Source organism: Vombatus ursinus, unplaced genomic scaffold (genome assembly GCF_900497805.2).
Source record: "Vombatus ursinus unplaced genomic scaffold, bare-nosed wombat genome assembly UNPS02014811.1, whole genome shotgun sequence".
NCBI lineage: Eukaryota > Metazoa > Chordata > Mammalia > Diprotodontia > Vombatidae > Vombatus > Vombatus ursinus.
This window is the reverse complement of record NW_020954589.1, coordinates 13,735,209-13,750,980: the sequence shown is the minus strand read 5'-3', so window position 1 is coordinate 13,750,980 and position 15,772 is coordinate 13,735,209. Positions and strand designations below refer to the sequence as shown.

The 15,772-nt window shown below is 42.4% G+C and overlaps 1 protein-coding gene across 1 annotated transcript in view; it reads left to right on the top strand.

Annotated features, from left to right (window-relative positions):
- CPNE5 (copine 5) overlaps positions 1-15,772 on the top strand; it is a 170,956-nt gene that overhangs the window by 69,643 nt on the left and 85,541 nt on the right. The window contains exon 7 of the mRNA XM_027876615.1: positions 14,198-14,301. Coding sequence (XP_027732416.1) covers positions 14,198-14,301 — 104 coding nt within the window. The remainder of the gene's footprint in view (positions 1-14,197; positions 14,302-15,772) is intronic.

Below are 15,772 nucleotides of genomic sequence, written 5' to 3'. Positions count from 1 at the left end.
TGGGTCTGGAGTCAGGAAGAGCTGAGTTCAAATCTGCCCTAAGGCACTTATTAGCTGTATGAACTTGGGGAAGTCACTTAACTGCTGCCTGCCTCAGTTTCCTCATTTGTAAAGTGGGGATAAAAATTGTACTTACCTCCCAAGGTTGTTGTGAGGATCAGGTATTTGTAAACATTTAGCCCAGTGCCTAGCAAATAGTAGGCAGGTTGTTTCTTTCATTCCTTCCTTCCTTTCCTTCTTTCCTTCCATTCTTTCCCTACCCTAGACAGGGGATAAATAATCAATTACTTGGCAAGTTACTTCTAAAAGGGCTGCTCCTTTTACATGTGGTGGCTTCTAGTGAGTTTCCTAACAGTCATCCTACTGAGTCTTATTCACTTATTGATCAGATATTTATTAAGCACCTACTACATACAAGACACTGTGCTAGGTTTTGGGGATAGAGTTTTAACACAGACCCTACTTTCAAGGACCATACAATCTAACAGGGGAGGAAAAGCCAGGGCAGGATGGTGCAGTAAACAGAAGCCTGGACCTAGAGTCTGGGGACCCTCTTGAACAAGGGAAGTGATAGGTTGTGAGTCCTTTGGCCAGGTCAAGCCACTTCTGGAGTATTGTTCTGGGTGCCACAGTTTAAGAAGGATATAAGTAGAAGGGAGAAGGAAGGAAAGAAGTCAACAAGTATTTATTAAGCAATTACCATGTGTTAGACACACTGCTAAAGTGCTGAGGATGTGAATACAAGCAAAAAAAAAAAAAAAAAAAGACAGTTCCTGCCCTCTAGGAGCTTACATTCTAATGGGGAAAAACAACACACAAAGAGGAGCTGAAAAGAGGTGGGGGAGGAAGATAGCAAGTGTAGGGGCATGCATGGTTTTGAAGTCCAAAAAGTCAGGTACAAGATTCAGAGGAAGGAATGAAGGCAGGTGAGGCACAGCCTTTCCACAAAATGGAGGCTTCAGGAGGAGCTTAACAATGGGAGAAGGGAAACAGGCCTTTCAGAGGAATGTTCCAGGGTGAGTAGGCTGTTCCAGGGAGAGTACCCAGAGGAAAGGGAACAGAATAGCAAAGGGTCATGTTAGATGGCGCAGCGGATAGAGGGCCGGACCTAGAGTCAGGAAGACTCCTCTTTGTGCGTTCAAAACTGCTCTCAGACACTCACTCGCTGTGCACCAACCCTCCACCGCTCCCCCTCCCCGCCCCAGGCAAGTCGCTTCGCTCTGTTTGCCTTGGTTTCCTCATCTGTTTAAAAAAATAATCTGGAGAAGGAAATGGCAAACCACTGTAGTATCTTTGCCAAGAATACCCCAATGAGGTCATGAAGACAGAACTGGGGTCAGGCATCTGTGTCACATAATGATCCTTTGATGGAGCCAGGGGTGTTTAGCCTGGAGAAGAGAAGATTCAGAGAGAACACAATCCAGATGTTTGAGGGCTGTCCTGTGGAAGACGTTAGATTAGTTCTGCTCATTTTGAGCAAGCAAAGCTGTGAACTATGGGTCAACGTTGCAAAGGCACAGACTTCAGCTTGATTTCAAGAAAAACTTCCTTCCAATTAGAGGTGTCCAAAGGTCTAGAGGGCTGCCTCAAGAGGTCGTGGGTTACCCTTTAACAAAGGTCTTTTAAAAAAAAAAATTCCCGGGCAGTTAGGTGGTGTAGTAGATAGAGCACCGGCCCTGGAGTCAGGAGCACCTGAGTTCAAATCCAGCCTCAGACCAAACACTTGACACTTGGCCACTATGTGACCCTGGGCAAGTCACTTAACCCCAATTGCCTAAAAAAAAAAAATTCCCCCCCCAATTAACATTCATTTGTTTTCTCTCCTTCTCACTTCCCCCTTTCCCCAGTAGAAAGAAAAGGAAAAGCAAAACCCTTGTAACAAATATGCATAGTCAAGCAAAACAAATTCCCTCATTGACCCTGTCCATAAATTAACAGAGGCTTCCAAGAAAAGGATGGGATCCTACTTATGTCAGAATTTGCAAAAGGCCGTGTTGAATCATTTTTCCAAAATTAGTAACTTTGCTCAGGCTTCTGCAGGAAGTAAATAGGGAAGAAGGATTTGGATTTGAGTCCCAGCTCTGTCATTAATTTGTTGCTAGGTGACTCTGGAGTCAGTCATTTAACCGCTATTTGCCTCAGTTTGCTCATCTGTAAAATGAGCATAATGATAATAACAAGACCTACTTCCCAGGCTTGTTATGAGGATCAAGTGAGACAATATTTGTGAAAACACTTATCACGGTGCCTGGCACATAGCGGGTACTTCAGAAATACTTATTCCCTTCCCTTGTCCCTCCCCACTCCCATCCATGTAACTTTGGGCAAATCACTGTCCCTGGTCTGATCTCGTTTCTTATGGTCTTTAAGGCCAATCCTTTCTAGAGATAACATTCTCTCGCTGAAAGGTTTATTATATATTGGACAGAACTGACAAATGTTTCCATTATTTATTCATTTGGATGCAAAATCTGGTGTTTTGGATAAATATTTCTATTTCATTGTGAAAAAAAAAGTGTTTGGGCTTACTTGGCTTTAAGCATTTTTTAATTTAAAGATGGTTCAGGTTGGTCTGAGGAGACACATAGGACCTTAGGGGCTGAGGAATGACTACCTTTGGTTTAGGGGCTAATGGCCTGAAGGTAGGAGTGGGTATAAGAGGTCAGGACTTGGGGTAAGGGATTATGGGATAGACAAGGAGGTGGGGAGGGCAGGAAGAGCCTGGCTCAGATGGAAATGAGTACCAAGGAGTGGGCATGGATGTTGAAATTCAGTGACCTCCTTCTACTTCTCACTCTACCCTCTCAGCCCCTTCACCAAGCATCAGGCTGCCCACAGGCTCTCAAAGCAGTCCCTGAAGTCTTGTTTGTAATGGGAAGCCAAATGGATAAGGGAAGAAATTTAGCTTCTGGCTCATCCAAGAGTCATAGAAGGTAAAGCAAGAAAAGAGCTTAGAGACCATCTTGTCCAACCCACTGGCCAAGAAAAGTCACCATTTCTACTGATGGGACCACCATTTTTCCAGTCACTGAGATGAGTCCACATCCTTGACTCTTCATTCTCCCTCATGGTCCTTCCAGCCCTTGCCCCTACATAGATTCAATCAATTGATTGAATATAGTCTCGTCAATCCTACCTTCATGACATTTCTCACATCTGTACTCTTCTCTCTACTTATAAGTGGCTCTCCTCTAGTTTGGACCTCATCACCTCTCATCTGGATTCTGCATATTCCCTGAAATGGTTTCCCAGCCTCCACTCTTTTTCCTCTCCAAACCTTCCTCCTGAAGCCAAATGTATATTCCTAAAAACACAGATCTAATGAAGCCCTCTCCACTTTAAAAATCTTCAATGGCTCCCAATTGCCTTTAGGATAAATCTGTCTAAAATCTATAGAAATCTATAGCTTGACTTTTCCTCCACAATTGGGCTCTTTCCTAATTTGCCAGGCTTCTTTTATATCACGTTCTTTGGTGCACTGTCCATGTCAGTCAAATTGCCCTGCTAGCTGTTCCATGCACACACCCACACATCACACACACATACGCATATATGTACACATGCGTATACATGTGCACACATATGTATACATATACACGTACACCATGCCCCCACACACATATGTGTGCATGTGTACATGTGCTCATATACACACACATACACATACATATACATGCATATACAGGCATGTAGATATGCACACACACACACATATATGGAACCCTTTTGTTGTAGCAGCTTGAGCCCTGGACTTTGAGATTAGGAAGACCTGATTTCAGATTCTGCCTCAGACACTTAGCAACTATGTGACCCTGGACAGGTCACTTAATCTCTCTCAGCCTCAGTTTCCTCAATCTGTAAAATGGGGGTAAGGATAGCACATCCCTCTCCTGGTTGTTGTGAGGATAAAATGAGATAAGAAATGTAAAGTGTACTTCTCAAAAGTTAAAGCTATATAAGTGCTAGCTATGACTTTGTATAGGTGATTTCCCATGCATAAATCTGCCCCCCCTTCCACTTCTGCCATATAGAATCCCTATCTCCCATCAGAGCTCGACTGTGCCGCCTCTCATACAAAGCAGATCCCTCGCCAGCATCCAGCGCTCTTTCCCTCTTGAAATTACTTTACAAATTTTCCTAATTATATTCATGTTATATCCTCCCACCAGAATGCAAAATTGTTTCACTTTTGTCTATCTATCCCCAGTAGCTGGTACATGATAGATGCTTAAATAAATGCTTGGTGATTATTTAATTAATTGATATTGTGGAGGACATTTCCATCCAGGAATGGGTTGGACTAGAGGGTCTCTAGTCAGTCAATAAGCATTTTTGTTGTTGTTGTTTAGTCTATTAGTCATATCTGACTCTTTGTGATGGGTCACAAAGAGGAGTGGTTTGCCCTTTCCTTCTCTAGCCCATTTTACAAATGGGGCAACTGAGACAAACAAGGTTAAGTGACTTGTCCAGGGTCACACAGCTAGTAAGTATCTGAGGCCAGATTTGAACTCAGGAGGACGAGTCTTCCTAACTCCAGGGCCAGTGCTCTATCCATTGTGCCACCTGGTTGCCTCGTTTGTCAAATAAGCTAGAGAAGGAAATGGCAAATCATTCTAGTAGCTTTACCAAGAAAACCCCAAATGAGGTCACAAAGAGTTGGACATGACAAGCATTTAGGTACCTACTATATATATGCCAGGCACTGTATAAGTATTGAGGATCCAAAGAAAGGAAAAAACAGGAGTGGGGTAACTGAGATTCTGTGAATCTTGGTACTGTTATTTTTTTTAAATTTTTTTTTTTTTAGGCAATTGACGTTAAGTGACTTGCCCAGGGTCACACAGCTAGTAAGTGTCAAGTGTTTGGTCTGAGGCCGGATTTGAACTCAGGTCCTTCTGACTTCAGGGCCTATATACTGCACCACCTAGCTTCCCCAGTACTGCTATTTTCTGTACACATGATCTTGGGCAAGTCTCCCTGGGCCTCAGTTTCTTCCTCTGTAAAATAAAAGGATTGGGCTGAATTACCTGTAAGGCCCTTTCCAGCTCAGACATTTCATGGTCCATTGTACACAAATTGCTGGGAATGAAGGGACAGACAGGGCCTGGCATCTGGATTCTGAGACAATCTTGCTGACTCCAGTCTGGTGACTTCCATGCCTACTGGTTTTCTTGACCCTGGCTCTGTACCAGTTCCTGGTACTGTGGTATTGCTATTCCTGGAAGAGGGGACAGGGGTGGGAGGGGGGAGGGCAGCCAAGGGTGGCTTGACAGCCTTGGGTCTTTATGAAATCAAAGCCCATATTATACTTAGAGAGTTTGGGAAACAGTCCAACTTCTTTGTGTATCAGAGTTCAGGGAATAGCTCTCTGTTAGGGAAAGAGAATGACAGCAACCCTCCTTTCTTTAGGACTCTCGAGCTTAGAAAGGTCTTTCCTCCCAACAGCTCTCCAAGGTTAGGAGTGCAAGTATTATTATTCCTATTTTATAAAGGAGGAAATTTGGGCTCCAGGATTGGCCTGGCCACCATCACACAGCCAATAGGAAGGAAAAAAGCATTTATTAAGCTCCTACTATACGCCAGGCACTTTACAAACATTATCTCATTTGTTTTTCACTACAACCCTGAGAGTTGTGTTTTATTGTTCCCATTTTGCAGGTAAACAAACTGAGGCAGACAGGTTAAGTGACTCACGCAAGGTCACATAGCTAGTAAGATCTGAGGCCAGATTTGAACTAGGCTCTTCCAGACTCTAGGCCCAGAGATCTATCCACTGAGACACATAGCTGCCTCTAAGCAATAGTGTATCATAGTTTAATAGAATCATAGTGTCATGATGTAATAGAGTCATAGTGTAATGGAAAGAGATCTGGGATTGGAGTCAGAGGAGCTAGTTGTGTGACCTTGGGTAAGTCCTACCACCGTGGGACTGCAGTTTCTTTTTCTGTAAAACAAGGGGATTAGATTACATGGACTCTGAAATCCCTTCCAATTCTTAATCTATGTAAAAGCCAAGATTTGAACCTGGGTCTACTCCCTCCAGGTCCTGTGCTGTCTCCTGGACAGCATGCCGAAAGAAGGTGATGGTGACTATTTTTGAGACCCCAGATTGCACCATCTGGGTGCTACTGAGAGCTGACCATGACCTGCTCATAGACAGGAACACTGAGAACTTATGCTATTATGCAAATATCCATTGTTTTAGTCCTGGATTCTGTTTTCCTTTCAAGTTGGATTAACATGGCATTATTCTTGAGAGACTCTGGGCTGGGACTTAGAACACCTGAGTCCCAGTCTCTGTTCTTTCGCTGCCTTGATGTGGGACTTGGGGTTATTCAACAAATTCCGTTCCATTCAATCAATATCTAGTAAACACCGACTACTTGTAAAACAGTTTATTTAGGTGTATTGTAGGAAAGTTAGTTATTTAGATGATTAACAAACAATTTGGTTTTAAAATGTCTATTTTAGTGTCTAATTAGAAACATAATTGGAACTCTGATAAGAAAACCCAGATTGATTCCTCTCACTCTCCCATCTACTCTTAGTATAAATTCTAGTTCCTTGGAGCGACTTTGACATCTGTTCAAGGCCAGGTATGATTCAGGCTGGTCCAATGGCTCATACTTAGGATTATTAAAAAATAAGACACTTGAACACCATCTAATGTTTAACAAAAAGAAGTTTTCTTAAGGTAGCCATATTAAGGGGTGCTGTGATCAGGACTGTCCAACCACTCCTATTTGTCTCTCATCTACCACTATCTCATTTACCATGAGATAAACCCCCACGGGGGTTTCCCAGTATAAATTTCTTTCTACACTTAGGAAAATAGTATCAAAAGATATGTAATTCTCATTATCGTTTTATTAATTCCGAGCCCCTAGGCAGAGACATTGCTTCTAGCAAAACACCTCAGTGTTAGATCAATTTCTCCTTCAGTTGCCTCCACCCAGTCTTTTCCCTCAAAGTGCATCCCAAATAACATGTTCATAAAGACAAAGCAAACATTAAAATAACAACAACAAAAAGTAGATGAACTTTGTGCTGAGAGGAAAATGCTTCAGGCTTTTATGAAGGAACTTAAGGGGAGAAAAGAAATATAGGATTACTGGCCTTAGGAGGTCTATAGTCCAGTGTGGTTTCAATAATACAGCTTCTGTCCTAACTTTCTCTCCAGAGCCTACCCCCTTTCTTTGCGGCATTTGCTTCTTCCTGCTCCTCCACTCTTAATTCCACATAGCTTCCTTCCTTCCTTCCTTCCTTCCTTTCTTCCTTCCTTCCCTCTGTCCCTCCCTCCCTTCCCTTCTTCCTTCCTTCCTTTCCTCCTTCATATATATGTATGTATGTGTATATATGTATACATATAAAATACATACATACAGACATATGTGTGTATTAGAATGGACAAATGTGGACCAGAGAGAAGGTAACCATAGAGGTGATGGTTCTAGCAGGTGAGGACACCAGGAAAGGCTACCTGGAGGAGCTAGAACTTGAGGTCTTCTGCAAAAGTACTTAAGATGGGCAGCTAGGTGGTGCAGGGGCTAGGGTGTCAGGCCTGGAGTCAGGAAGATGAGTCTTCCTGAGTTCAAATCTGGCCTCTGACACTTACTAGCTGTGTGACCTGGGCAAGTCACTGAACCCTGTCTGCTTCAGGTAAAATGAATCTGTAAAATGAATCGGAGAAGGAAATGGCAAACCACTCTAGTATTTTTGTCAAGAAAAATCCCCAAAAAGGGGCAGCTAGGTGGCGCAGTGAATAGAGCACTGGCCCTGGAGTCAGGAGGACCTGAGTTCAAATCCGACCTCAAACTGAACACTTGACACTTACTAGGTGTGTGACCCTGGGCAAGTCACTTAACCCCAATTGCCTAAAAAAAAAAAAGAAAAGAAAAGAAAAGAAAATCCCAAAAGAAGAGTTGGACACTGCTGAAATAACTGAACAACAACAATGACAAGGCCTGGAAAGGGAGATTGGAGCCAGGTTGTGAAGGACTTTACATGCCAAACAGGTTTGTATTAGTCAATAAACATTTATTAAGCATCCACTGTGTGCCAGGCACTGTAATGAGCACTGGAAATACAAAGAAAAGCAAAAGACGGTCCCTACTCTCAAGGAGCTCACAGTCTAATGGGAGAGACAACATGAAAAAATTATTTACAAATAAGATATAGACAGGATAAATTAATAGTAATCTCAGAAGGAAGGCACTAGGATTAAGAGAGATCAGGAAAGGCTTTTTGTAGGAGGTGGAATTTAAATGGAACTTGAAAGAAGCCAGGAGGCAGAGAAAGGGAGAGAGAGAATTGCAGTCAGCATATGAAGGTGTCTGGAGCCAGGAGATGGAGTGTCTTATTCAAGAAACAGCCAGGAGGCTAGGGTCACTGGGCTGAAGACTACATAGGATACATAAGAGTCCACAGAAGGTGTAAGAAGACTGGAAAGGAAAGGGGAGGCAGATTATGAAAGTTATAAATGCCTAATAAAGGACTTTATATTTAATCCTGGAGGTGCCTGGAGTCTATTGAGCAGGAGAGACATTGTCCTGTGATTTAGGAACGTCACAACCTCTGTGAGTTTTACTTTCTTTATTTGTAAAATGGGAATGATCATAGCCCCACAGTTCCTCATAGAGCTGTTGCAGGCTCAAATGAGATAACGTGTGAAGTTCATGGCAAACCTTAAAGTGCTTTAATATATGTGAGCTTTTGTTATTATTCTTAGCTCCATTTTATAAGTAAGGAAACTTAGACTTAGAGAGAGTAAACTATTTTCTAAGAGTCATGTAGTAGCAGAGATCAAACCGAAATCCTCTTCTGACTCCACGGCCAATGCCTTTTCCACCACCTTATACCAAAAGAGCTATTCATCCATTTAGGGACTGACGACTTAACAATGGAGGGCAAGCAGCCAATGGATGTACAATCCCAGCCACATTTTTACGCCTGGTGTTATTCATGTACATCAGAGTCGGACACCAAAAGTAGATAGCCATCATATAGCCTGTTGTCTAATTAATCTCTGTATATCAAATGTGTCCATAATGGAGAAGGTCTGTCTTTATTCAGCTTGGCAGTAATCCTGGATATCTGCTTATGACTAACAGGTTCTTTAGTTAGAGTCTCAACAATGCAGATTATCCTTTTGTGTCTGTGGCTAATGTCAGCATTGCTGTATTGTATTAGGAAAACAGAGTCATCTTGAGCAATACAATATGACAGTGCCTCATGCCTCCAGAGCTCCTGGGGGATGACGTGTTGTATGTGGCGGCGTTCTCCCTCTCACCTCACACTTTGTGTTGCACCTTGACAAATGTGTTGATCACTTATTACTGTGAAAAGATGCATGATGTAGTGGAAAGAAATCTGGCCTGGGATTCCAAAGACTTGAGATTATTCAACAAGATAATGTTTGTAAAGCACTAGGTAATCATGAGTTCTTATGATCAGCAATTAATTATAGGATCAGGGGTCTAGAGTTAGTTGTTGTTCAGTTGTATCTGATGCTTCATCAACCCATTTGAGGTTTTCTTAGCAAAGATACTGCAATGGTTTGCCATTTCTTTCTCTGGCTCATTTTGCAAGTGAGGAAACTGAGGCAGAGAGGGTGAAGTGACTTGCCCAGGGTCACACAGCTAATAAGTGTCTGAGGCCAGAGTTGAACTCAGGAAGAGGAGTCTTCCTGACTCCAAGCCCGGTGCTCTATGCACTGCACCACCTATCTGCCCCCACGGCTAAAAGGGACATCTAAGTCCATGTAGACAGGGATATGCTAGAGACAGCTCCAACCAGTGTGAGCATTTACACCTAGAAATTGGCAAATACTACAAATCCAGCCTTGGTTTATTGTTTTGTTGATTGCCTCTACTGAAGAAGGTGATAGAGAAAATGCTGATGCAGATTAAACTTAAAAGTGTGTCATGCATACATTTTTGGAAGGGGATCCTTTCGTTAAACATTTACCAGCACACCCTAGTCTAACCCTTCATTTTACAGATTAGGAAACTGAGGCCCACAGAGGTTAAGTAACCTACCCAAGATCACACAGTGAGGGAGGCAGTTTGGTGCTGTGGAAAGGACGCTGTATGATGTGCAACTAAACAATGTAGGTTTGAACCTTGGCTGTAGCTCCTTACCTGAGAGACTTTTGGTAAATCATTCACCTTCTGTGGGCTTCAGCATTTTGAGCATGAGAGATTGGAAGGATGCTGGTGCCACAGACAGAAACAGTGATGCTAGCTGGAGCAACAGGCTTGGGGAGAAAGAGCATGCACTTGAATTTGGACATTTTGAGTTTGAAGTGCCAGTGGAACCAGCGAGAGGATATTTTTCATGGGCAATTGGAGGTATAGGTCTGGACCTCAGACGAGAGGTAAGGGCTGGTTGAATGAATGAATGGAGTGAGTGAATGGATGAATGAATGAATGAAAAAGCATCTTTTAAAATGAGCCTTGATTTCTTTAGTGACTTCTTTCATGGAAGGTCAGTTATGGTCTTAGCTTCCTGGGCTCCTGAGAGACTAAAGGACCCACCTGGGCTTATGTAGCTAGTAGATGTCAGAGTTGGAGCCTGAATTCAGAATTTCCTGAGTCCAAGAGAGGATCTATCCAATTAGGTCATACTGCCTCTCTAATCAGAAGATATGAATTTAATCTAGCCTTTCCTCAGTGAGTAAGGTCATTATTAGGAAGATTAATTACTGCATTGGCATGCCCTTAGTTTTGGTTAAGTTGCCAATGTCTGTTGTCCACTCACCTTATTTAAATGACCCCAGCTTCCCAGGTTTTGTGCATAACTGTGGCTGCTTTGAGTAGATTTTTTGTCCCCTTCCTTCCTGGAAGGCCGTCAGCTGTCACTCCTTACCGCTGTTGGTATTCCTGTCTGCAGCAACCCCTCCTCCAATACAAATGCTAAAATACAGCTCTGTATTTTGCTTCCCACTCAAGGTGCATGAACTTTAATGCACGTGCTCTGAGTCTTTCCATCCCTGTGCTCCTTGGATTCCAGCTGTGTTCCAGATGGCTGAGCTGGCTAGGTAACAAGAATGATAATGCACATTTACAAACCGCAGAGCTGGAAGGGACCTCTGAGGTCAATGTATGGAACTTCACAGCTGATAAAGCACTTTTCTGCATTTGATCTCGCAGTGTTCATCCAACATTTGACAAACATTTATCAGGCTCTTACGGCATGCAGACAATTCAGGGAGGCATCGAGGGAGGCACGGTCCCTGCCCTCAAAGAGCTTCCATTCTGCTGGGGGCAGTAGGGTGGTAGTGTGCCACATGGTATCAGATATTTACATACAGGATTCAGACAAAAAACATATAGTGAGGGAATCTTAAGCCTTACCCTGGAGGAATCAGAGAAGATCTCATGAAGCTGGTGTCGCTTACTAATTACCACGTCATAGTCCTACATAGTCATGAAATCCTACAACTTTAGATGCCATTTAACACAACCCTTCCTTTTGCAGACTGAGACCTAGAAGGTGGGGAGGGACCCACCTAAAGTAAGTGGCAAAGCTAGAACCTGAGCCTCCTGAGCCCCCAGCCCAGGGCTCTCTCTATTATACCAACATGTTGCTCAAGTCAGTGTCAGTAATGTCAGAACCATAGTAGGACTCCATAGAAGGGAGCCAGTCACGGGTATGTTAGAGTCAGCTCTAACAGGCTCTGGAGCTGGTTGTTAAATTTTTCTTGTGTGCATTTAAAAACACTAGAAATCAGGACATGATTTATTGTTTTGTTGATTGTTTAGACTTAAGAAAGCAATGAAGAACATGTTAATAATACAGATTAAATTTGTGGGTCTAGTGTACTTTTTTTTTGAGAACTGGTTAACCATTAACCAGCATACCATTGGACCAAGTTACTGTTTTCCACTTGGCAGCTCGGTGGGATATAGCCCAGGTATGTGTTAGAGTACAGAGATCATGTTGGCAGAATGCATGGAGTGCTGAACTTGTAGTTATCAAGAAGATATGAGATATGGGAAAAATTGGGACACTAATACATTGTTGGTGAAATTATGAACTGATCCAACCATTTTGGAACAATCTGGAATCATGCACAAAGAGTTATAAAACTGTGTATGTCCTTTGACCAGGAGATACCTCTATTAGATCTGTATCCTAAGGTTATCCCAGGTGAAAAGGAAAATAACCCATAGTTTCTAAAATATTTATAGCAGCTCTCTTTGTGGTAGAATTTGAGGGGATGCTTATCAATAGGGGAATGGCTGAACAAGTTGTTGTATGTGATTATGATGGACTGCTACTGTGCTGTAAGAAATGATGAGCAGGTCGATTTTAGAAAAAAAAACAGGGAAAATTTGCATGAAATAATGAAGATTGAAATCAGCAAAACCAAGAGAATGTTGTATATAGTAACAGCAATATTTTTTGAAGAGTAACTGTGAATGACTGAGCTATTCTGAGTGTTGTAAATACTCAAATCAACTACAAATCAACTATGAAGTTGCTATCCATCTTCAGTGAAAGAACTGATAAATAGAACTATGCATAGTATGGTTTTACATACATTTATAAATCTGTGTTAAATGGTGGCCTTCTCTAGTGCAGGGTGGGGAGGAAGGAAGAGAGACAGTATGGAACTTAAAATGTAATGAAAAAAATAAATTAAATTTTAAAAATTTAAGTTCAAAATTAATAAAAAGCAAACAAAAAAAGATATGGGTTCAAATTTCACCTCAGCAGCTTTCTTACTTACCTCTCTGATCCTCAGTTTCCTCATCTTTAAATCATGGGATGGGGGGGGGGAAATGCCTGTAGTTCCTGCGTCAAGGGATTGTTGTGAACAACCAATGAGATAATGTATGCGAAGCACTATATAAATGTCAGCTTTTATTATCCTCATCAGGAAATGTCTCGCAGGCAGGCTAGCTCCCCCCCACCAGGAGATGTCTTCTCTGTTAAGCATGAGATGATAATAACTCGAGTTTCCTATTGAGAGAAGAGAGTCTAGGTCTAGGCAGGAGAGATGGACGTGAAATCTTGCCCAGTTCTAGAGTTCTGGGAATCTATGGCATTCTGTTCAGTTCCATTTTAGTAGAATATAAGCTCTTTGGGGTCAAGGACAGGGTTGCTTTGTGTTTCCATGTCTACTTTGAGCACCTGCGGGCAACTGGCTATTGGGGAAGTGTTTGCTGAGAAGTGAGAGGTAGGGGCAACCAGGTGGTGCAGTGGATAAAGCTTCAGCCTGGGAGTCAGAAGGACCTGAGTTCAAATCTGGCCTCAGACACTTGATACTAGCTGTGTGACCTTGGGCAAGTCACTTAACCCTGATTGCCTAATCAAAAAAAAAAAAAAGAAAGAAAAGAGAAGTGAGAGATAGAAAGAGGTCCAAGTTGTTCATCAACTCCTTTGAATATTCCCACTCATTCCCACCCATCTCCATTAGGGCCAGGCTCTTCCTGTCCTCTTCACCCCCACTTCTGTTCCACAGTCTCTTACTTCCAATCATGATCTTCCAAATCCCTACTCCTACCTTTGGACCCTTCGCCTCTACCTCAGTAGGGGCCAGTCCGGAACCCTGGAATCCTATCCACTACTCATGCTAGCCTGTAACATATTTAAATTTGACATGAAACCAATCAACCAAAAAAAAAAAAAACCCAATAAAGCCCAAACACTTACTGGATAATGCAATAGAAATAATATTTACCAAAGAAACAAACAGATTTCACATTCAGATAAAAAAATTACACAGTTCTTTTCAGTTGAATAAATCTTAAAATCAGAGAATATAAAAATGGGAAGGGACCTTAAAGTTCTTTTTTTCTTTTGTTTTTGCTAGGCAATCAGGGTTAAGTGACTTGACCAAGGTCACACAGCTAGTAAGTGTCAAGTGTCTGAGGTTGAATTTGAAGTCAGGTCTTTGCTGCACCATCTAGCTGCCCCCTTAAAATTCTTAAAAGCCAATCCTGTTTTACAGATGAGGAAACTGAGGCCCAGAGAGCTATTTGATTCCTGTGTAACCTCAAGCAAAGTTAACACTTTGGAAAAAAAAATTGAATGTGTCCTTTGTCAGTGACACTGGTGAATCTTGGGCTCTGTTGTAGTTTCTGGAAGGTCTGCTTTCTCCAGGGCCCTGGCAATTTTTCCTCCAGAGAATGGGCCAGATCCTTACTCCTCTCTCTCTAACTCTCTGATAGCTTCCTTTTTTTCCCTACAGGATGTTGCCACAATGCAGTTCTGTGCCAATAAACTGGACAAGAAAGATTTCTTCGGTAAATCTGACCCCTTCCTGGTGTTCTACAGAAGCAACGAGGACGGAACGTGAGTTTCTTCTCAGCTTCCTTCCCCATTTATGCCCATCTCCTTCGCCCCTGGGATGGGCCCAGTAGCGTCCGACCCTTCATGGCCCTATTTGGGGTTTTCTTGGCAAAGATCCAGGAGTGTTTTGCCATTTCCTTCTCCAGCTCATTTTGTAGATGAGGGAACTGAGGCGGACAGGGTTAAGTGACTTGCCCAGGGTCACACAGTGAGTAGATATCTGAGGCCAGATTTGAACTGAGAAAGATGAGTATTACTGACTCCAGGCCCTGTACTCTCTCCACTGCACTACAAGATGGATGAAACCTTAGGAGAGAAACTAAGGGCTGTGTAGAAGGAATAGGGAGACAGTGCCAAAGCCAAGAGCGGGGAAAGGAAGGAAAGAATCAATCAATGAACATTTATTAAGTGCATATTATGTGCCAGGCATTATGCCAAGTGCTGAGGGTACAAAAAATAGGAAAAGACAGTCCCTGCCCTCAAGGAGCTTACATTCTAATCATAAGATCATAGAATTGGATTTGGAAAGACCCTCTGAAGTCTTTCAATCAAGTTCAACCCTTTCATTATATACATAAAAATCTGAGAAGCCCAGAGATGTTAAGTGACGTACTTGGTCACACAAGTAGTAAGTGGTAAAACTTGGATTCAAACCCAGGTCCTTGGATTCCAAATCCAATGTTATTTTCATTGTAATATTCAGTAGCCCCCCACCTTCCACCCCTCGCTACACCTAACTGCTGCTCCTTGAGTTTGACTAGAACAGGCAGCTAGGTGGTACAGTGCTGGGCTTGGAGTCAGGAAGGCCTGAGTTCAAATCCTGTCTCAGATACTTACTACCTATGAGAACTTGGGTAAGTCACTTAACTTCTCTCAGCCTCAGTTTCCCCATCTGTAAAATGGGATAATAACTGCAGAGGGTTGTTGGTGAGGATCAAATGAATTAGTCTTGCAAACTTTAAAGTGCCATATAAATTCTAGCTTTTATCATTATTATTAAAAAGGGGCCCATGTCTAATGTCCTTCTCAGCTGAAAATTCTATGCTTCTGTGTAGGGGGAGCCCAGGTGTGTTTCACTTTAAAAGATAAAAAAGCCAATTTTAAAATCTGAACTTCCAAAAACAGTGAAACTAGTGGGTGACTATTTGCATTACAAAAGGATTCTTTGGTTCACCAAAGGAATTCACTGTAGGATTCCTTTAAATAATTCTTGTTGACTTGAATTTGCAGAGAAAAAAATACCAAAGTGGTTTTAAGATATTGTTCAATGTGCAAAAATTCTGTTTGTACCCATAATGAAAATGATGTAAAAGTCAGGTAGACTCGTGTTTAGGCATAGGTCTGGGGGGCCCCAGGGAGGTGGCATGTCAATGCCCAGAAGGCAAGGCCCGCCTGGCCCACTGGTACATACTGCCTAGCCAAGTGTGGAGAACCACTGTGGGATCTCAGGCATAGGAGTGACAGGATGAAAACA